We start from the raw sequence: 23,854 nt of genomic DNA, 5'->3' as shown, positions 1-23,854 counted from the left end.
GTGGAACACAGTGATGCATAAATGCTGTTTTATGATGCTTTTGACTGACGCTGAGAAGGAAAATAAAATAAATACATGCACTAAATTCATCCCATGTGTTGCTTCTAAAGCACACCTCATATTATTGTATACGGCCCTTTCGAGAGGACATTTTTTATTACAAGCCTTTTTTTAAAGGTTCTGTTATGGGTTTGAACCATAAGATGTGCATCCCATTCTAATTAGTGTGTGAAAGCCCCTTCGAGTGGGAATAGCTTGAATCCACAGTTGTTTGTTAGTGTTTCCTCACAGAGGGGATACAATGGGGAAATGTTCTCTTTGTGTGAGAGCCCAGTTAAGGTAAACTTTATGGATTTGATGTGGGAATAGGCTTTGGTGCACATTGGGAGGCTTAGCGTGTTCTCGTTTGTGTGAGTGCCAGTGCATAGGTTGGTAGGTTTGTGCGTTGCTGGGTGGTTGAGAAAAAAAAAAAATGCAAGGGCGGGGGGATTGGAGAAGCAGCCACGGCTCAGTTAGCAACCTGTCTCTGACCTTGATGGAAAAAGCAATCTTCCCACCAAGGTAAAAATGACACTGATCATGGGATTTGCTGCTTTGCACTGACTGAACTACTAACACGGATGCTCAGTTGGCAAAAAGGCACTATCGCTCGCTTGTGATCGAGAACTCTATTTATAAAAGTGGGGACAACTTAAAATATTTCCATATCAATAAATTCTATATTTCTATATAGTCTCAGTGGTTTGAGCTAGTTAAGTTTACAGTTTTCCCTCTCATCTAATTTTAAAAACTCATCTCCATAACTGTTGTTATTATGAGTGATATATCATTCAGCCCACTAGATGGAGCAATGGCACAGTGGTTATATTTGAATCTGACTTCGAGCAGCAATTTAGCCCAAACATATGCTCTATTGATTTACTGAGTCCTGTATAGTTGTACAATGCTTGAGTGATTTGCCCTGAAGTTACCAGCTTATACTGTTTTTCTAATGCACATTTTGCATTTTTTATTTCTCATTTTAATTTAAAAAAAAACTTTATTATTGCAAGCAATCAACCACGGATCTATAAAATGCACTGCAGAACACTAATAAAAAGAAATCATTCTGAGTATCTGTCTGCTAAAAGTGTAACTGCAGATAACATAAGTAACAAAAAAACAAATTGTGTTGACTGTCATTTTTTTTGAAAAAAAAGAAAAAAAAAGAAGAAGAAAGATAGTAAGTGTGCTTCCTAATTGCCCCATGTCATGGTTATTACAGCATTGAATATATCTCTCCCTTGCCTTAAAATTACCAATGAGTTTAAATGCCAAAACACAACCAGTTAATCTAGCCCTGGCTCTTATTTAGCACGCCTTCTGTTCAGCCCAGTGTCTCAGGGGAACAGCACGCACTGCTCTCATTTTGCTGCATGACTGCAGTGTCTACAGACGACCAGACGGATCGCCAAGGTCTCCGAACTAAAGTGTCTCCAGCTCAGGTGTTGTGACCAGGTGTTTATCGCCGACGAACAAAAGCATAAATGCAATCCAGCAACTCTGTCGATACTGCTGGATGCTTTCCACCAAGTGTAACGGGAATAAAAGGTGTGGGCGGATAAATGTTAAAAAGCATTAGCGGCAAGAACACTCGGTAGATACCGAGGCAGGTCAAATACAGAGGTCTGCAATAATTTACTGTTTATTGAAAACTGCTGTGCAATACTAAATAGGGCTGCTACAGACTGTAGATAAGTTAGAACAATTATTTTTTTTCTCTGTGTGTGCGTGACCTCTCCTCAACAACTGGATTTTTTTGTATGGGCACTGAAGGCATCCTTGCTTTAGTATTTATTGTTGTTATCCATGGTTTAAGACCTGAATAACAGACAGCAAACATGCCAACGATGACAATAGTATCCAGAAGAGTGGAGCCATAACAGCCATCCAATACCCAGAACACAAAGTACTGCCAAATCTAACTCAAGGTCAAACACAGATTTGAACTCAAGCTGGGACACAAACTCTGGGGTGCTGGTTTTATCTCTGTTCTTGCTGCACCAGTCCAACTATTATTTTTAAACACTGGCTCTGGAAGTTTTGTTTATTTCTTTTTTTGTTATTGTCAGTGAGTAACATTGTCTGTAGATGAACATTGATCCTCTGAGAGGGGTGGGCAGAGGTCTGGATCAGAGCCCGACTTGTAGCGAGGTGATAAGAAAGGAGTGAAGCGCAGGTGGGTGAGGATAAAATGAGCAGAACTTCCCCCTGATTCCTGCATCTAGTATGACACACTGAACATGTAACTGCCTATTAAAACTTCCATCTCGCTTCTCTTCCTCTTCATCTGTGCTGTTTCCTCTCAGTCTACCTCATCCTGCAATTTCTTGGCACTTATGCACAAAAGCCACACAAAGAAAGGCGCACACACATTGAAAACAAAATTAGCATGTCACTTCCATGACCTTGAGGGGAAGTGACTAATATCAGTTTCCAAGGCAACAATGACTCAAGTTTTAACAGCCCATATTTCACAGTCTGTCCTAATGAATATACAGCATGTGTAATTTTGATTGAGCACCAGCCTGCCTCTGGGATAATGACTTTGACGGTTCTTAGCAGATTTGATGACTTGATGACGATGGATTTGCTTATTTATCCAGAAATTTGCTCCACTTCCTTCATAAAAACATAATTAGCTTGATGACATGTCTTAAAGCCACAGCTTCACATTAGTTCCATCCTTTTCCGAGCTTGGCTCACAACATGCTGCGATGCCGCTGCGTCGGCGGACTGTTAAACTGTGGAAGGTTCACGTTTTATTGCGGCGTAAGTAAAAGTTGACTCTGGCAAGACAAGCTCTCTTCCAATGCCAGTGACATCAAACGTGCTAAAAGAGGCAGTTAAAAATGAAAACAGAGTTAAGGCAAGTATGCTAGAGGAGACAATGTCCTGAAGACACATCCCTCTGGGAGAGCTATCATAGTTTATAGATACCTATAAACCTTTCCAGCAAAATGGGATTGAGTATTGACTTGAGTAAAAGTGCATTAAATCCTTCACGCAGATTAAGGTGGGGGAAGGACAATGACACCTGCGTGAATCATAACTGATCTCATTGTCATACTTACTGAGTTTTGTCGCTACGATGGAGATATTGTGTTGGGCGATGTTTTCTCTGTCAAGAAGTTCGTTTGTAGAAATCGTTCCCTCCACTGGATCAATGTCAAAGTAGCTGTCCAAGTCGGTCTTCCAGTCAATGGAATATCTGAAAGAAAACGTTAGTTTAAAGACATCCATTTGCAGCACAAACCAGCAAATTAAACCACAGCGATTTTCCTTCTAGCTTCATGTATATGAGTTAGGTGTAATGTAATGTTGGCGTAGCCTTCATTACTCATTCTGAATGGTCATTTCCAGGAAATGTGCTGAGGATCGCATATACATTCCAATCTAGTAATGGGGCACACGTACTTTGGCCATGCTGAGCTAACGGTTTTCTTGGGAACATAAATGAATTTTGGGCACAGTTGAAACCGTATCAATCTCTCATGCTCAATGAACAACAAAGGCATAAAGTGTTGGTTCGATGTCTGAGAACAGAAGGCATGATGTCCTCTCTGTGAAATGCATCTTTGGTCTTACTGAGTTGCTCTGAATGCAAACTATGAAACACAAAAGAGATCTGAGAGCAGACCGCATGGCAGTGACAGCGCCATTCATCACTCCATGCTATTTGATCTTAAAAGGCTATTTTTCATTAATAATTTTGTGATCGTCAATGGCGTTCCAGCAGGAATAAATAGATTGTCTTTTTTCATTCTCATTCACAATTAGGTCAGTTGAGATGTAATGGGAATCTGGTGCCTTACTCATGGTCATTTCTACAGGGCTGATAGTTAATTTTTCATGGGAGTGAGTCCGCATTCACTACATACAGAAAAGGCTGTCTTTGCCACTATCCTGGTAAAAAAAAAACATTTTGTTCCATGCCAAAGTATTTGATCTTAAAAAGCTATTTCTCATGAATATTTATAATGCTTGTTTTCCACACTACAGAGCCTCAAACTGGACTTGACTCAGTCATTAAGAGAAAAAAGCCTGGCTTACATTTACACCCTCAAGTCTTTTACTGTAATCAGGTTGATAACAACACCACTTGAGTAATATTTTCTATGAGCTTGGGTTCCATTAAATTTTCAGTTTAGTTTTGGGTCAGTCGCCATTTTCTCTTTAACTCTGCATTGCATGCGGCCTTGAAGCGAACATGATCGTGTCAAAATAGTTTAGTGTGAGTCTCTTTGATAAATATTACAGCCAAACTCCCATCAAAAGTTCAAAAAAATCAATAGGTGTAATTTTTCCTCAGGGTAAAACATTTTATTTTTATGCTTTTTGTGGGGAGAGGGTATCATTGTTGTCAACCTGCTAGTCAAGCACATGTGTTGCTTTCACCGTGGCCCATGCAGTTGGTATTACAAGATATCGCATGTTCATTAACAAACAGCGCTGGTATTCAGTTCAACGACACAATACGTATCAACACATCAGTCACAGTTTCTAAAAGTGCATTACAAAGATGAAAAAAACATTAATTCTGTATTCATGTGGGACAAAAAGCATGTAAAATAGTTTTACTTGTAATTGTCCTAATCTCTGAGTTATCTTTAAATAGAATAGAGCTCATCAACAGCTAGGAATAAGAAATCACAGATATAAAGAGTCTATTTAAGATCAACTCAGTGCAGACAGCTGTAGATATGAAAATTAATTATGGCGTTATATCCTTCTTTGAATTGCGATGATGTTAATTCACTTCAGTGCACATTGCACACAGTGCACAAGGTGATTTAAGGGAAAAAAGGAAGGCATGTTTCAGTTTATTTTCTACAGTCGTTGGTTTTTAGAGTTTATGGTTTTACTGTGGTAGCATTTTAAAGTCCATGACCAATGTGCCTCTTCAAAGTCTTGTGATCTGTGTTACTGCCTTTTTTAGGCAGAGGCCTTTCCATCTTTAAGTTCTGAAAACTAACACAAGCTGTAGGAAGCTCTATAGAATCAGCCAACAATGCACTATCCATGATGCCCTTTTTGTCCCTGCAGCTAGAGATAGCTTGACACTATACTGCTAAATAGTGTTACTGGTCGAGTCTAAATGTCTAAAAGCATTATTCCTTATGCATGATGGGTCACTGGGTCCGTTGTTTTGAAGTGAAGAATGTATGGCTCTCTAAAGGCACACAAATGAACAATGTCAGCTGTGGTATTGATGAATATTTAAAATGTTGGAGACAAAGTGGAGATCCACAGAGTAGAGGGCATTCGTTTTTTGTTGTACAAATCTTTGCTTCTTCTCTTCTTTTGTTTTCCCTGGGATGAAATATTCATAATAAAACAACTACTGTCCATGCAACATGTTTTTTTTTTCCCATTTTTTGCGTAACACTCTGGTAATTCATCTCTGAAATCCATTACTATAAAGCAATCCACCTGAATAAGAGCAGCTAATATGTTTTAAAAAGCGAAAGGGTTCTCATACATTTTTAAGAATGCACTCTTTTGTCTTTGCAAAGGACAGTCTATTGTTATCCACCACTGAGGTTTAATGGTAGAAAATGGGGCAGCATGAGTAAGTGTGCGTTCTATGTATGTGTGTGCGTGCAGTGGCGGGTGCATATCGAGGCAGAGAGATTGAGAAAGAAAAGGAGCGTCTTGCCTTGATTATAAATCAGAAGATGAGTGAGGCATGTCAGATCTATAAAACTGAGCTGTAATGTTAAAATGTCTCACCTGATAATTACCCAGGAGAGAGCAGCAGCGCCTTATAAAGGACCCTTCAGCTTTCATAAACTAGGTGGTTGATTTCAGCGTTCAACAAAAAACTATTAAAGAGGAAATTAAAACCTGAGTAATTAATTCTAATAATATAAATTAGCAAAGGGAATGAATTTCCATTTGTTTTTAGTACCCTTGTAAGGTTACATGGATATATTATGCTATGGTTTACACTTTTCTTTCATCTAACACATTCTTAGATCTATTACTTCTGAGCAGTATTTAATGCAAACATGTCATCTGCATTGTCCAAAGCAGACTTACTACAAGCTACAACACTGTGAAGTGATGATACTGTATGCATTTATGTAGAATCCACAGCCATGTATGTAAACCTTGATTTATTGAAAACATGTTTTGTTCAGAATGTCTTGAAAATACTTTATCAGCAATACTAAACTGATACAACAAAAGGGATTAGATTTGAGAAGGTAAAACGTAATTCACTGTACAATCTGGGTTTTGATTGCATGATACAGTAAGTATTTCCTTCACTGTTAAAAAAAAATGATGCATGCAATCTTAAATGTTTATATAGAAGTCTATGGGAAAACAACCTGCACCCGACAAAAATAAAGCAAAAGAAAAAGAAAAAAACAAACAAAACAAAACAAGGTATGAAATCTGTTTTGTAAAATCAATTTTGTAAATTATGCAGATTTTTAAGGTCCACTCTTTGTCACCTACAGTTTTAAAAGTGATTGGTGAAAATGTTCGTCCTGTTCCTTCTTAACTGGACTTAAACAGTATGAAAGGTGTCCAGTAACAAGTCCAGTGTCTTAGTTGTTGCTAGAACTGCAATCTTCTGGACAGAGACCTCTGATGTTGTGCTTAGAATCTGGTGGAGTCTCTCTCCCAGTTTGGGGGGTTACAGCTTCTGATGTAACTAATACCACTGGGATCACTTTGGACTTTACCTTTCACATGTGTTCCTACTGTCTGCTCTATCAACCACAAGCTGATGCTTTGGCAGTCTGGTGGGTTTTCCAATGCTCTTCTGAGCATTGGAAAACGGTCATGTTCACGTGTTGACTTATATACCTAATCGGCTTGGTTGCTATAATGCCTGATAGGAATTTGTGTTCTGTGGAGAGGCAGGTAATTGGCTGTTACCTGCCTTTAGGGGATCCTTCATGATCAGGATTGTTCTGCCTTGTCTGGATGAATACCTGCTATTAGCAGCCCCTTATTCGTGCTGCCAGGCAATCATGGATCGCCAAATCCTCTTGAGAACAAAGGGCAAAAATATCTTCCAATTTAACTTTTTTTGTGATTTGTATGTCGACTACAGGGGCCATAAATGAACAGGCTGGATCTCAGGAGGAGATAGCTTTTTCATAGGCTGGGCTTGTGCCGGGTCCCGGTACTGTCCAGTTCTTCATTCCAGAAAGTGGATGTCTGTCTTTGTGAAGTTGACTGGTTCTTGTTCTGGGAGGTGTGCTCTTAGGTCCAATAGCCACTTGGAGTTTGTGTTGTGTGACAACTCTTTTTCCCACATATTCTTCAAAATTGTTCCGTTTCAGCTCCGGATCGTTTTCAGTTGGGTTGATACCTTGTGTTTGGCCATAATCTTTAACCTCAGCTCAGTAGATGCATTGGTCACTGCATTGCTTTCTTCTGTCAGGGCTGGCTTATTATGTCCATACTGCTCACTATTGTTCCCAGTGTGCTATCGCCTCTCAATGTCCAGCTTTGTAGTGTTCTTTCAATGATGTTATTACATTACTGATTTATTCCCAAATTGTCTGCCTTTGTTGGCATAATTACATAGGTTCCTGCTGCTTTATCCCTATTTGTTATCTGCAAAAGAAATTAAACATAACAACAGGTATCTCTAATGTTCAGCTTGAGAGGCAGGGATCAATACATTCAGTTTAGTTTAATGAGTCATTATAAACTATTAAAAACTAAAGTCACTAATTTTTGTTTTGAAAGTACACAGAATATTTAAATATACTTAATGACAACTCTTACAAAGTTCAAATAGGCTGCTTATGTTGTGTAACATTACCGGCAAGTGTAGACCTGCTAACAGATCATCCTAGCAGGATTTTAGATGGCAGTGTCAAATGTTCTACATAGACTGATTGGGCTTTAGACTGATGAGTAAACCTGACAAAACTCTCAAGATTAAAGCTATGATGACACTGATGAATGAAGACTGGAAACACCGATGAATAGAGATCTAAAACCTTCAATCACCGGCTGCAGAATGACAGTACTTCCCTATTTAACACTTTTATTCTCAAGAGAATACCAAGGGCAATTTGGCTCAATAGCCTGAGCTCTTGAAGATGGATGCGCGTTTAGATCCTACCATACTTTACTCAAGTATTTAGTACAAATTATAGTCTGAATAATGTCAACCAATGTGTTTCTTTTAATGGCAGGGATTTCTGAATCACGGGAAACACTGTAATGTAGCTGTGTTGTCAAGGTTCTACATAAAACCATCATGACGATGCAAATTTAGTATAATTAAGTTGGCACAAAATGCATAGCATCTTGACAAGTCTGTTAATCTTAGTAATTAAGAAAAGAAGTAAGTGTTGTTCATTCAGCATCATATTCGGTCAGTGGCATAACTGATTGCATGAAAAACTGATTTTCAAGTGCAGTTTGTCTCTGAACATTCCTACAAAAGAGAAATATTTCGAATTATATACAGTGCTGTGCAACATTCTTCAGGCACATTTTTTATTTCTTTTGTTCTTATATTTTAAAAGTGTCTGGACTTCTTTAAAATTTCTTGAAGATATTTCACCTCTCAACCTCTCATCTGAGAAGTTTCTTCAGTTCTAAGAGCAACTGGTGGAGAGTCCCAGATTTTTAAGTCCTGTTGGGAGTGTCCCTAAGAGGATCCTGGACCCCCTGTTGTTCCTCTTCCTAATCACACAAGCAAAGGTGTGAAAACAGGTGTGGGTCACAATCAGCCAAAGTTTTGGGTGAACCTGTTGTGAGACCTTGCCCCACCCTATCATGTGACTTACTGAGAACAAATGACCTAAGATGTGAGTGGGCATTAAAGTGTCTGGGAAGGGATCTCAAAACTGGATTATAGATGGCAGACAGTTGGTGTCGTAAGCCACCGCCTCTGTTTGAAGATGGTTGTTCACAGTGGACATAGATGGCTTTTTCACTCCTCTTTCAAACCCTCTGTCTTCTCTGTCCAAGAAGTGGACATTGGCATTCTCAAAAAAATGGCCTTTGTCCTTTAGATGCAGGTGTACAACTCCAGATGCTCTTCTTTCCAAGCTCCTTACACTACGATGACCTGGATGACTGAGAAGCCTCACAGATATGCTTCTTATAGTTTATTAAACTGTGAATAAGTATAAAAACACACCTAATTCATGTCTTCACACAACTTAACATAGAAACTATTTTAAATTGTATCTTTTGGTACCTTGTTACAACAGTTTAGTTGACTATACAGAAAATTCCAAAATTCCAGGCTATATTTTACCCAATGGTAGTGGGCATGTGATTAAAATTGATAGAATTATGAATGCAGAAAAGTCCAGCCAGATTTTAGTGGATCATGCAATACCATCTGGAAAGCATCTAACTGGCAACAGCGTTATTTTTCCAGCACAAAAGTGATGCCTTACATGTTATTAATGCAACAAAAGTGTATCCTGCTCGAAAAATGTGCCTCTTCAAAGTCCAGACCTCATCATGGCAGACAACATCCAGAGAATTGTATTGTATGCCCTTTAACAAGACTGGAGAACTATGCCTGAAAACTGCTTACAGAAATAACAAGAAACCTTGCTTAAGAGAGTTCAGGCTGTACTGGAGTTACTTATACTATCTGGTTACACCAAATATTAACCTTTGAATTATACTCATGTTTTAATAACTCAGTGCACATATTTCCCATTTTTCTGCAGAATATAAAGAAATGAGAGGTTACTCAAGACATTTGTGTAGTACTGTGGAGACATATGTTTGTGATTTAAATACAACCACTTCCTGGGGCATTAAAAACAAAGGTTTTCCAGACAGTTTCCACTGTGTGCAAAATATTTGTGGCAGTTTAACTTGAAAGAAACCTGAGACTGGCTTACCCTTTGATAAATCAGATCACTTTTCCCACCACTGAGATATAACAAAACTGATAAAACTGAACTGTGATTAAACACCATGTGCAGAAATATATGTCTACAGGATCTACTTTTTAATCCTGAAGAGTTTAACTTTACCTGACTGGGCTGCTGCTGGCATCCAAATCCTGTGCAGTCACTGCTCCGATGATGGTCCCCGCAGGTGTGTCCTCATACACATCCATCACATAGGAGGGCTTATTGAACACCGGAGGCTCATCCACATCCAAAACGTTAATCTTCACTGTTGCTGTGTCTTTGAAGGCCCCAGAGCTCTGAAATCTTGGATCCAGGTGAGCGTTGGAAGCATCTACCTTAAAGGTATATGCCTTCTTTGTTTCATAGTCCAGAGGCTGAGTGAGGGGAAAAAAGAAGTAATTTTTACCTCCAACTTGTTTGCAAATCATAATTGTGTCATGTGTTTGCACTTCTGATCTAATGCACTTTTGGTGTAGTGTTCATCATGTACGTGCTAAGAGCTCTTGAGGAAAATGCTGCAACTCGATATCAGCATCGCTGTTGACAGCAGTTTCCTCTCACTTCATTTTTGTTATATTATCATTTTCAAGCATGAGTAACTGCTATCAAATGTCAACATCAGTCTTCACATTCAATAAAAAACAGCATTACGTGTTATTTCCTGTATTTATTCAGTTTGGCAAAACACATTCAAGCGGCATTGTTCACACCTGCCTGTGAAAAAAGCAACAACTGATATGATAGGAAGGATAATGATTGTGTGTATGCTTGTTGTTTACATGACAGGTCAATTGGCAGTTAATAGTACAGTAGCACCAAGTTCATGAGACACATATTGCAGGTCCTGACCAGGTCAACGTTTCCCCCCCCTCAGGGTGATTAAGTCAAGCAGCACTTATTTGGTTCAGCAGGACTTCACCCCACATACAAGAGTTCTCAAACAATAGCTTCAGAGTTCATATGTTCTTCCTACTTGAGCGTCTGACATATCAGCTCAAGGTCAATTAGTGAAAAGCGAGGGGTGGAATGAGCGGCCTCGGCATGTCTGCGAATGAGGTGTACACATCCGACAGCAATGACACCCGTGTTCGTGCTTCTGCCTGTCTCCTGCCCTCTCATGTGTGACCAACCGTACTTGGCGAGCTTGCAGTTGGTCACGCTCTACTGGCCGGGAGTCACATGAGAGACATTCCTTTCTGTGTATTTCAAATTGACTAACATGTAACCACTATGGCAGCAATGCTATCTCCCTGCCTCAGGTCTTTGGCTTCTCTGGCCTGCTGTTTCAGAAGACACCAAGTGAAAACAGCTGGTAATAGGGCTGCAAAATGTTCTTATGTGAAGAGACAGAGGCTGTGGGAGAGTGGGTAAGCTGGAGGATGCCTAAAATTGAGGATTTTTTTTTTTTTTGCCATGCAAAATGAATATGACTAAATCATCTGTCCAAATTAAATGCACATGAATTAGCAATGTAATTAGAGTCCAACCACTAGAAATAATCAGAGGCTGTGCAGTCATGATTTCACAGTGATAACAGATGCTTCTCAAGCCCTCTGTCTCTCTTCCATCTCCACGGCTTCACAGTCTTGCACTTGCAGCAGGTGTCCATAAAAAGAAAAAAAAAAGAAAAAAGAGAGCAAGAGCACTATGTGAAGGCAAGCCAATCTGAAAGCAATCATTGACCATCAACCACCATGATTGGTTTGATTACAGTACACCAGATGCAACTGGCTAGGCACAGCTATAAGATTCTTTAACAGGAAATACACTCTGTCCCTTTCAATCACTCTCAAGAGGTGACAACATCAAGGGAAGACAGAGCTCCCTGAAGCAACAGTCTGGTGTAAAAACTGAATTAATTGTGGGTGTCAGTCAAATTCTGATCGCCGCAATCAAGCGAGAAGTTTCCCCAAAGTTACACCGACACCTGCAAAGTAGTCTGAAATGTACAACAGTCAGTGTTTACTGAGCTTCCTGCTGTGAATTCCTGGAAACCAGCATCAAAAGGAAATCTCTGTGCTTTTGTTTCTTAAAAAGTATGTTTGAGAGAACTGAAATAACTGCACCAATAAGATATTTAAAACAGTTCTCATTACCTGAATTTATACGATTCAAACCCCGCATAAACAAAGCAAAATGAATAACATACTAATAATAGGCCCTCTGGCATAGTACATCATACTGTGCCTGGACCGGCATCTGTAGACAGCCATGCATAGTTCAACAGTAATACTTGCACAGGTGGAGAAGGAGGAGGGAAGGCGGTGGTGGGCCTGTGGACAGCAGGAGGTGTACGCCCGGCCTCATTAGCCAGAATCTCACTGGGGATAGGGAGAAGCTCTGCTTTCCATCTCAACATGCTGCATCACCACAATTAGGATACAGGCCCAAAATCTCACCCTTTATAACTGTCTAATTTTCTTGTAATCCGCAGCTAGCTGAGGACAGTCTTGCGGGATGCGATGAGGAAATGCTCCTTTCACACACCGACTTTGCCACAGTTTTGACACAAATCTCCTAGCAAGCGCAGCTGGTGTCTTGGAGCTCCAGCTGACAAATGACTTTGCATAAATAATGCCTGAAAACAGTTGAGCATGAGCAATGCTATTTAATTGCATGTGGATTCAGGCATTTTAAATGTGACTGTTTTAATAAGGCACTCTTAAACTGCAGCAACGCTTAGCCAATTTTGTCAGACTCAAAAAGTTACCTTGCTATATCTTAAAACTGCTGGTTGGTTTATTCGTTATTACTACATATTTATCACATATGAGTTATGATTCACATATTCTTGTTTCTTTTTTTCTCAACTTCTTTGCTTCTGCAGTTATACTCTCTGCATTTGCATATTTGCAAATGTTTTAACATTTCTCACAAGCCACTAACTACAAGGTGCTCTCAAATCTGTGCATTCACATTCACCCTCCCATTCACAACAGCTTTGTTTGACAAAAATTCCTACTTATTAAGATGTCCCAGGTTTTATGCCAAGAAATTAATAGTATGGTGCATTTCTTTGAAAGATGTGTGTCTTTTCATAATTATGAAACACTCACCTTTGTTAGCTGAAACAGCCAATGTGGCAACTAGAAAGTGTTTTAAATGTCATAAAAATATTCCTGCCCTGAATCATTTTATGCAACATTTATCACATTTATAACATTTTGCTCATTATGAAACTTAATTAAGTTCATTTGACATGTTTATTCAGTGTGTAACAATTCAACAGAGTGGAAGACTAAAATATAGTGCACAGGAGACCAGAAAAATAATATAAAAAATCCAAACCTTTTAATACCCTCCCCATCATATTGTTTTAAGCTTACCAAACACTGCCAATAATATTTGATTGCACAAAGACCCCCCCAGGATATTTTCTTCTACAGTATCAAAATAAAGAGCAGAGCTCTCAAATTCTACACTAGCATTTGAAAACTAAAAACACACAACAAACACCCCGGCATGATAGAGCACCTATTAGTGCTTTATTATGGCTTTATTATTTTTTCTTTTTATGGAGTACTATGGCAGACGACTGAAAGGTTTTGATATCGAGTCTCCTATTAAATGAAAAGAGATGACAACACGGGGGCAAAGTGCAGTTCATTTACTTCACAAATGGAAGCGGGAGATTAGACAATGCATGGACAAACCATCGAGCAAATTCCACAGTGCAAACAGTAATGTTCAGAGCTTCACGGCCTTTTAAATATGTCTGAGACACATGATGGTCCAAGTATGTCTGGGATAGCTGTGGTTAAATTGGAATAAAATGGGACCAGGAGGGGGTAATGAGAAACTCTGAGTTAATGAGAAGACGTACTAATGTGTCAACGCTTGACTTGGGGAGAATCAAATCAGACCTGCAGGCCATAGGGGAAATTTCCCAAGAAGGAAAAAAAAAACAGCCATTCATTCTGTGCCTGCATGTATCATTTTAGGTTTTTTTCTCCCTCTCCTTCGAAGATGACCTACTTATGAAGCCAGCTCTGTATTGCTAAGTATTACCCATATCCACACATGTATATTGTCCATAAACAAGTTGCATACCATTCAATTACATGTTTAAAGTGTCTCATTATTGCTTCAGTTGTTATGCACCTTTTTATGGGTGACTGCAGACGCAACAAGGAAGCGTATCAACGGCGGAATTTGTAAGGAGGACAAACCAAGTTCCTCTCATGTCAGTGCTACTGCTCTTCAACATCACAACAGAACATACTTGAAATTCTAGACATGGCGCAGCGCCCTTTGATATGTAAATGTGCACCTTCATTGCACTGGCAGTGATACTGAATGAAGGAACTTTATTTATTTTTTCCTTGCCAATTGAACCTGTTATGTTCCAAGGGAATTTGTTAATTCAGAGCTGGGGACTAATCACAGCATCATAGTCTCACAGGTACAGTATTATCCTTCACACACGTTAAAAAGTCCTTACATCGACAGATTCCCATGTGTGAATACAGAACAATGGATGAGCTCGTTGACGATTTATACTGAGATATTATAAGGGCAAGTCCAACAAAAAAAGTAATTTACGTCTCACTTGGCACTCATTTCTGTTTCTACTCGCGCCTTCGCAGCTTTCTCTCTTAACAGCATAAAGTGTTAGTTGCAGCTGTTGTTGTTTTTTTGTTTTGTCTTGTTTTTTTTTACCTTGGTGGTTATTTTAGGGATGTGAGAGGCAGGATGATATGCATATTTAATAAGTTCACCGTTTGTTTGTGCATTCACTTCAGTATACTGTAACAATAGCAGAGTTCAATACTCTTCTTCAACTTCAGCTATGCTCACCTGCTAATGGGGGGGGATAGTTTTCTGCCAATAGCCGGGACTGTATCTAGTCTTTCCCACTGACGAATCATTATCACAGCACAGCAAGCCATTAGAGGGCTGATTTTATTTGTTTGTGCTGAATGCCTGTGTTACCTGAAGAGGGCCGAAGATTAAATGGGTGAAAAATCCAACAGTGTTGGTTAATCTGTGATGTGCAGAGCGGCTTTAAATCCGTTTAACCACAGTATTATATATTTACAATACTGCTTATGAATCACCAACCCCTCCAACCCCCTCGAGAGCAAATCAAAGTTAAGCCAAACATGCCCAGAATATTACACATTTCTAATAGCAGCCGCGTGAGCCAACATATTTCTCTGAATAGCAAAAGTGCGTGTTGTCTGGATGCTTATTTCTTGTGAGATCAATACCTTCCGAGCCTACATGACAGCCAGTCCAATAAGCTAAACACATTATTTGTTGGATACAAAGTCGCTTCAGATTCCACTGAGATTGTGAGATGAGCAGTTATGAGGCATGGTTTGTCGCCGGTTTAGTAGGGCTGTCTAAAATGAATGACACCTTCATGAAGTCACCGCAATCATTGACTGACAGTTCGGCGAAATTCGGCCATGCAGAAGAATACTTAAGCCCTGGGGCCACAATTGTGCTATCAGCAGTCAACTGACCACAGAGCACAAAGAGCTTATCATCAGTAGAGAAAAGCTTACATGCCCCAGAGAGCCATTTCATGTCCCTGTGAATACCAGGGGGTCCTAACACTGCGGAGAAGAGCTGCTCACTTTATTGTGCTGCCATCAGTCACATCGGTTTGTGTCCTTGGCTGCCTCGAAGCATCTCCATCCCCCCAGTGTTCACAACAGTGGAGTGCCATGTGAGAGCCTTGCCAGCAGCTCTGTCCACACTGCAGTTGAGTAGAGTGACTGTGAAAGACTCGCGCTGCCACTCTTAATAGGACAGGGTTAGCCATGAGATGAGCCCCGAGACACTAGTTTAATCTATAACACCCACGCCTCCCCAGGCCACCGGAGAGAGAAGGCACTTCATCGACTCCTAGCACCACCTCAGCCACCTCTTTGTCACTCTCTCTCCTCTTTTTCTCTTGTTGTACGTATTTGCTCACAGACGGCACATGCAAACACAGACGTGCACACACATTGCTCCCTGCTTGGCGTCTCGGCAAGGTGTTATTCATGTGTTGGACACCTGAATCTCCCGCTGTGCTGACATATTGTTTCCTGCTTCCCCCCATCTCTGGACTCCTTTTACACCAGGCCTAAAATAACTCATTTCACCTCCTACTGGAACATTCGGCACGTTAATCAATAGATGAGTTTCAACTCTTGTCTTTGAGCAGGACTAGGTAGTATCATGCCACTCCGTGGTCTCTGTTTTTTGGGGGATTCTTTTTGGCGTGTATGTTTGTCTGTTTTTGTTTTTTATTTGTTTGTTTGTTTGTTTGTTTGTTGGGGGGGTACTGTAATTATCCTATACAAATATATAGGTTATGAGCATTATATGTTTCAGATGGTTTTACAATACAATGACATGTTATTTCAAGACATTTGAATGAATGTGCCTTTGTCTAATCAGTCTTCTTTGTTCTTTTGCATTCAACCAATATTCTTCACAGTTTTTGGTCCTTCAAGCAGCTTGTTCATTGTGTTTGTCGTTTGACCTTTTTTTTAAGCTAGTATCTCAGGGAGATTGAAAGGCGCTAACAGCATTCATGCTCTGAAATGATTACTGTTCAAACAGCACAGTAATGACATGTCTGATGAAGAAATTAGACTGCAGTCACTTTATGGCTTCAGTAAAATTAAGTCCTTAATTGATGGCAGGAAGGCTGAAAAAAAAAGGCTTCTTCTCTCAGTACAGTCAATTGACTATGGGGAAGTCTAAATATGGACATTTTGAGCAAAGGCAAACCAAGCAATCAGTCGAATTTGTTTTGCTCCCTATTGGTGGCACACTCTTTTCTTAAATGCCATGCAACACTATAACATTAATCACTTGAACATGCTGTTCTTTGGGAGCAGAAAAAACATGTCACCTTATGCAAGCTGGATGACTTTGACTGCTGCTTTATTAACTCAAAATCTTGAAAGACATTCTTTCTATTTACATTTAAATACATTAAATAATCCAGCTTGTATGCTAACATAGCATCTATAAGCAAGAGTGATGGAGTCTTGAATCTTATAGACTTCTTGTATGAAGTATTATCTCAGTTAAAACTTTTCAGATATGGTCTGAAATTTGCTTGTGACAGCATCAAGCATTGATGCAGATTTGTCAGCCCCAGAAAAGTGCTCTTTGATTTGGTAAGTTTGGACGCCAGTGAACTTACTTTCATGTTCAAGAAACCAGTCTGAGATCATTTGAGCTTACTTACAATGTGGCCATAAAGGGACAGACACAGTCAACAACAACAACCAGGGAAGCTGTGGTGTAGTGTTTAAATCATGCTGAATTTGTACTAAAAGTGTTCAAAGTGTGCAAATATTGCATCAACACCACCAGCAGCCTGTTGTTGGCAATATGGATCCCTATTTTCATGTTTTTTGCACCAAATTTTGACCCTAAATTTGACTGTCAGAGAAGACATTTTTTCAGTCCTCCGTACCATCCAGTTTTGGTGAGTTGTGGCAAATTGAAGGCTCAGTTTCCTGTAATTAGCTGACAGGAGTTGTACCTGGTGTAGGCTTCAGCTGTTCCATTCAATCTGCTTTGTGTTTTAAAGATGCTGTTCTGCAAATCTCGGTTGTAACAAGTGGTTATTTGATTATTAGCTCCAGGCAGTTTGTCCAGTCTCCACTGACCTCTGGAATTAGAAAATGATTATTACCCTGAGAACTCCCACCCACTCAATGTTTTTTCACAGTCTTTCAGATTCTCTGTAAACTGAAAGATTTTTGAATGGGAAATGCCTGTCTGATACCAAAAACCACAGCACATTCCCCTTTATTCCCTATCCCTATATCCCTGTTTCTCAGTTTGAACCTCAGCAGGTCATATTGACTTTGTCTACATGGCTAAATTTACTGAATTGTGGCGATGTGGTTGGTAACACAGTGGCTGGTGAGTATATGCTAAGTTTGAAACCTTCAAGCCATTTTTTTCTTTGTCAGATGTTTCAGCACCAAGGACAGAGTGACAAATGACACCTATGTTCACGGACTCTGTAAAACTAATTATTTCTTTTATAGTAAGCACTAAACTTATTTCTATGTAAAGTGTACTTTTGCTATTGTTGCATGTATGTTTCTATAAATGTGGCACAATGCAGCACAGAATTTAAGCACAAATGCCTACAGCGTGGACACATTTTCTGTGTATTTGGTTTGTTTGAAAGTTGGTATTCTTAAGATGAAGCTTGTCTAAAGAGTGTCTAGTTTACGCTTTGTGCTGTTTATAAGTTTTCACTTTTTCTGTGCATTTTTATGCAATGATCTTCCAACACTGCCTTGACAACCAACTTAAATATACTAACAATAATCTAACAATCCTAACTGATGACTTCAAAATCCATGGCAACCGATTTTTAATAGACTGGACCATTAAAGCTGAGGACAAATCTCTATACAATATGTATTTCATTAATCCATTTTCACCCTCATGTTTGTAGAGCTTCAGCGCAAAGGTGTTAGGCTTGCCACAGAGAATAATTGGAGTTCAACATCTTGTAGCATCAAACCACTGATTAATAAACTTACTCCACTCTTGCTAAGGAATAGCCAGACCATGAACATAAACTATAGAAAACCTTGACAACCAATCAAAAACGATGCCAGACATGACACCATTGTAACAAAATATCCAACAGCAGCTCAAAACACTGTAATATCCAAAGAACCATATCATATTTGTCTTATCTAATGATGTGTTAAATTTATTTATTTTATTTTATTTTGTCTGAACTGCCAGGCACTGGAGATGAAACATAGCCATTTGGCTAACTCTGGCATATTTACATTGATATGTTCAATAATATAGACTGCCCCTTTTAAATAAAAATATTTCAATTCAAATTTATTTAAAAAAGGAGATTTGCCAGTAGGATGCCCAGATACATGTAGGTGTAAGGCAAGATGGACTGGCATGGAAATGCTGTTATCATCTGAGGTTACAGGAAATCTGGCTGAGCTGTCCAGATTTTCCCTAGCATATTGCATACATATGGTAAATGGTAAATGGTAAATGGCCTGTATTTATATAGCGCTTTTCTAGTCCCTAAGGACCCCAAAGCACTTTACATATCCAGTCATCCACCCATTCACGCACAGGTGATGGTAAGCTACATTGTAGCCACAGCCACCCTGGGGCGCACTGACAGAGGCGAGGCTGCCGGACACTGGCGCCACCGGGCCCTCTGACCACCACCAGTAGGCAACGGGTGAAGTGTCTTGCCCAAGGACACAACGACCGAGACTGTCCAAGCCGGGGCTCGAACCGGCAACCTTCCGATTACAAGGCGAACGCCCAACTCTTGAGCCACGATCGCCCCCAAACATATGTTCTAGATATATTATTTTACCAACCCCAGTTGTCTATATATACTCATGGTTAAGCTATAGATACAGCAGCTTGCAACTGAAGTCGTCTGTACTTCTCTACAGTGGTTTATGGACCACTGTCGCTCTCTGTGGTAATGGATTTGGAAGTGGTGCCAGAGGTTTGCAGCAAATGCTCTTTATTCAATGCACTGTGGCCGCTGGGGGCATTCAGTTTTTACAGGGAGGAGATAGTCCTGTATTAAAATAGATTCCCTGAATGTGAGCCAGCAAATATTAAGCCACACAAGCTGTCATTAAACAATGCTGTTCCGTTAGGCCTCGCACATTTCAATTACACATATCTGCCATCTTTTTTTCCCTCCCAGGAGAAGGCAAATAAACAGGCAAATGGACAAACAGCATTCAATCTGACTGAAAACTATTCTAGCGTCGTAACCCAAGGTTATCATGCAAGATCTCTCAATGTGTGGGTGTGCGAGTCTTCTCCATATACCTATAGTGGTATTTGAACACACTGTGTGCCACTGCATGCTTTTCCATGTACAGTATGTCCCTCTGTATGCACACATTTGTCAGTACGTCTCTTTGGGAATTCATTGGTGGATTTACCTATTGTCTCCCATAATCTTATGCTTTGCAGATGGGATGTACAAATTCCCCCTATGCCTCTGTGCCTCTTTTTTACCTCTCTCCCTGTATTGGTAGACTGGGAAACAGATGATCATCCTTTGAACCCAACACTCAGCCTGATCCTCTTATCATAGCCAACCTTCCTGAGTCTTTAATTTGAGGTCTGCCAAACTCTGCTCTGTGCACAATGTGGCTCTTGTCTCTACCCCACTGTTTTTAATGTGTGTGAGAGGAAGGGAAGTAAAAAAAAAAAGACAAGAAAGACAGAGAGGGAGGGGAAACGGTAGAGTGAGGGGTGATCTGTGCACATTTGCACACCTGTCTCTAGGGATAGTCTATCAACCTGAAAAAAGACAAGTCCGTAGGCAGGTCAGTATTCTGGGGAACACAGTGAACAACTCTTAAAGGCTTCATCTCTGGCTACCTGCTTCCCACGCCTTTCCAAGGCAATGCTCATTCTTCCTCTTTTCTCTTTCTCACTCCTGCTAATATCGTAATACCAGATGGGACGGAGCACGTGTTGTTTGGCAAATTACCCTGTGGGGGGTCTGGTCAGTTAGAGGGGCTCAGAATGCCTCCCTTCAATGCTGGCTTTGTACAGAACCATGCTACTGTAGGGGATACATCACAATGCTGCATTGTTGTTATGGCAGCATATCAAACATGGGAAGTAAAACAATAGCAGGAAAGATGCATCCCTGCCATCCATCGAGGCTATGCCTGATGTAAACAAATAACTGTCTTCATTTACATTATAATTGCCTCCTGTTTCATTCTGTTTTTCCATTACTGTCAATGAGAAGGTCACGATATAATGATCTACAGCTATGACTATATCCACTATTCGCTTTCAGTGTACAGACGCGTGCCTATGATCTACACACACTGGTTTGCACATGTTCATGCACACACGTATAGAGCATACTGAGGGAGCTCTTACACTAAGCAGTGAATCAATTACTCACTCAGCTGCATATTTTTGGAGGATCAAAGGATCACACACCTTTGTGTAGTCGTGTGCTGGGGCATGTACTAAAAATGTACCAGTTAACGAATACCTCAGTCTGATAGATCAGAAAAACAAATGCAGATTCGCATTCCCCCAAAGAAAATTTTAGACACTTACATCAGAAAAAGCCTGAAAGGCACAAAATACAGACAGAATTGGCTGCACCTTTTTTTCAAATACTTCTGCAATCAGATGAAATAAATGCTCCGTCCCTGAATAAAATGAGAGACAAAAACGGATCTGTTGTAACTCCTTAGCAGTGATTTTTTTTTAGTGAAGAAAGCAAGTTTTAATGTGAAACCCACTTCTTTAACTTCTACAAGTGATTTTTCATGTGAAGGAAGACTCTTTTTATACACAATTACACACAACCAAAAATAATTACGAGACAAGAAAAATTTAATGACATCAAATGAAATTAAAATTAAATGTTGCTGTTAAATAAGTATTTAAAAAGAAACAAAAAAACAGAAAAAGTTGTGGCTTATCGATTACATATGTTCCAACACATTTAAATGTTTTCTATAAAAGCATGCTAAGCATAATCTTTAGTCACTGACATTTATATTGTCTTCTTTTCCACAATGCTGACATTTTCTGGCTTTTTCATCATGCAAATGTAGCTTTCCTTTGCACTTTTTTCCCCCCTTTTCTCTTGAATCTCAATACCACTGATAGAAAATGCCATTTAAACTCACCACAGGGGTCTGCTGCATCCTGCTAAAGTGAAATGACTAGGGACTAGGGAAGCACTTGGAACACAGGAACACCTATGCACGGCTCCTCTTTGTAGACTACAGCTCGGCTTTTAATACCATCCGGCCATACAAACTCCGTCCCAAACTCCACCAACTGGGACTTAACTCCTCTCTGTGCAACTGGATTGTGGACTTCCTCACTAACCGTAGACAGAGTGTCAGAGTGGGTAAGAACACCTCTTCCACCCTTGTGGTCAACACCGGTGCCCCTCAGGGGTGTGTTCTGAGCCCTCTGCTATACACTCTCTTCACCCATGACTGTATTTCCTCCTGCGCGTCCAATCTCATTGTTAAGTTTGCAGATGACACTACAGTGCTCGGACTTATATCCAACAATGATGAGACAAACTATAGGACAGAGGTGCAACAACTAGAGTCATGGTGCCACGACAATAACTTGGTCTTAAACACCAAAAAGACCAAGGAGATCATTGTAGATTTCCGGAAGAGGGGTCATAACAACCATCTGCCTCTCTTCATTGGCAGTGAGGCGGTGGAGAGGGTGAGCAGTTTTAAATTCTTGGGGGTAACTGTGACCGAGGACCTGTCCTGGGGCAACCATATCACCTCAGTTGTACGGAAGGCCCAACAGCGCCTCTACTACCTGAGGAGACTGCGGAGCACACACATTCCCAGATCTCTGATGTTGAACTTCTACAACTGTGCCATCAGCAGCGTTCTGACGTATGGATTTCTAGTGTGGTTCCCCAGCTGCACCAAGGCCGATCAGCAAGCACTCCAGCGGGTGGTGAAAGAAGCTGGCAGAATTATTGGAACAAGTCTGCCAGAGATCAGTAATATCTTCCCCACTCGCTGTCTGAGGAGGGTGCACAGTATCCTGCGGGACCAACATCACCCTGCGCGCCACCTTTTCCATCTGCTGCCCTCAGGGAGAAGGTACAGGTCTATACAGGCCAGAACATCCAGACTGGCCAACAGCCTGTATCCACAGGCTGTGAGGCTCCTGAACTCTCTGCCCCCCTCTCACGGACAATAACCATATCCAACTTCTTAATAGCAATGAACTGGTCTGCATTGGTGCATCATATCTTTATTCTCTTCCCCCTCCTGCCCCCCCCCCCCCCCCTCTTTCTTAAATAGATAACTATCATATCTGATATCATATCTCACAGTACAATAATATTGAATGGGTTGCATTGTTGTATTTTGTCATGTTTCTCAGGTCTTTGTCTGAATTTCTACGAACATTATTGCTAAGGATTGTCTTATTGCATTGGAGTCACACTGGGTTAAATATGTACACTTGGGTTTTAAGGGGTATTTATTATTTTCTTCTTTTTTTTGGGGTTGTATGGAAGCCCCAAACGCAATTTCATTGTTCTTGACAATGACAATAAATAAATAAATACTAAATACTAAATACTGAAATACGCAAAAGAATACGAAGGTATCAGTGTAACAATAGACTTGTGTCAGCTGCTAAGTGATTGAGAGCTGATATTTCTGCATGTTTCTTTGTCCGTGCGTTAGAGAGAAAGCGAGAATGCATGAAAAACTTTATATGAGTGCATCTGTGTAGTTTCTTGTGTGGGTAATTTTAACTTTTACACCTTCACATTATTTGTTCTCTATTGTTACATGACACTTTCTGAGATAGTGAGCCAAACATTTGCCAGCTGTTCCAGTGATACTGGCATGATGGCAGAATTGTGGAAGCGTGAGCATTTCTGTTTATTATTTATTGTGTTATGGCTCCAAATGGCAATGAAAGGTATGAGTTTGTGCACTGCTGAAAACAACATATTGCACAGTATTAGTTAGGCCTGTAATGCTTGATGCTTTCATAAAACAAAACAGAGTGGAGAGGCAAACAAATCAACATCAGGAAGCTCGTGTTTCTGTGTACATAGGCACTTTGACTTTGATTTTGATTAATATGGCCCGATGAAGGCAAAAAATCAATCCAGTGGTAATTAAAGTTATATAAAATTCTATTAATGCACTTTTTTGTGATGCATGCCATCATTCTAAAAGCTGTACCTTTTAAGAGATGGCCGGTGAAACCTTAATGAGACTGCAATGTGACTCTTCTCTGCCCATGCAGCACTCACCCACCCACGGCAATTGACTTGAATGCTTTCAATGTCCAAAGAGAAATATCATCCTTTTGCTGTGGGTGTAAGAGTGACATTATGTCTATTTATGTGTGTTAACATACGTTGTTAACCAGATTTATCACAAAGAAAGGGTCACAACAGAACAGAGCATAAATGATTT

At 40.1% G+C, this 23,854-nt stretch overlaps 1 protein-coding gene across 1 annotated transcript in view; it reads right to left on the bottom strand.

The window, feature by feature from the left end:
- The window catches only part of LOC308385800 (cadherin-12-like), a 103,423-nt gene that overhangs the window by 13,403 nt on the left and 66,166 nt on the right, over positions 1-23,854 (bottom strand). Inside the window, exons 7-8 of the mRNA XM_080864944.1 lie at positions 10,023-10,276; positions 3,114-3,250 (exon numbers count right to left, since the gene is read on the bottom strand). Of these exons, the coding sequence (XP_080721070.1) occupies positions 3,114-3,250; positions 10,023-10,276 (391 nt within the window). The remainder of the gene's footprint in view (positions 1-3,113; positions 3,251-10,022; positions 10,277-23,854) is intronic.

The sequence above is a fragment of the Rhamphochromis sp. 'chilingali' genome (assembly GCF_963969265.1).
Source record: "Rhamphochromis sp. 'chilingali' genome assembly, chromosome: 18".
In the NCBI taxonomy this organism is placed as follows: domain Eukaryota; kingdom Metazoa; phylum Chordata; class Actinopteri; order Cichliformes; family Cichlidae; genus Rhamphochromis; species Rhamphochromis sp. 'chilingali'.
Note: the sequence above shows the minus strand (reverse complement) of the source record. Positions and strands in the feature narration are given on the sequence as shown.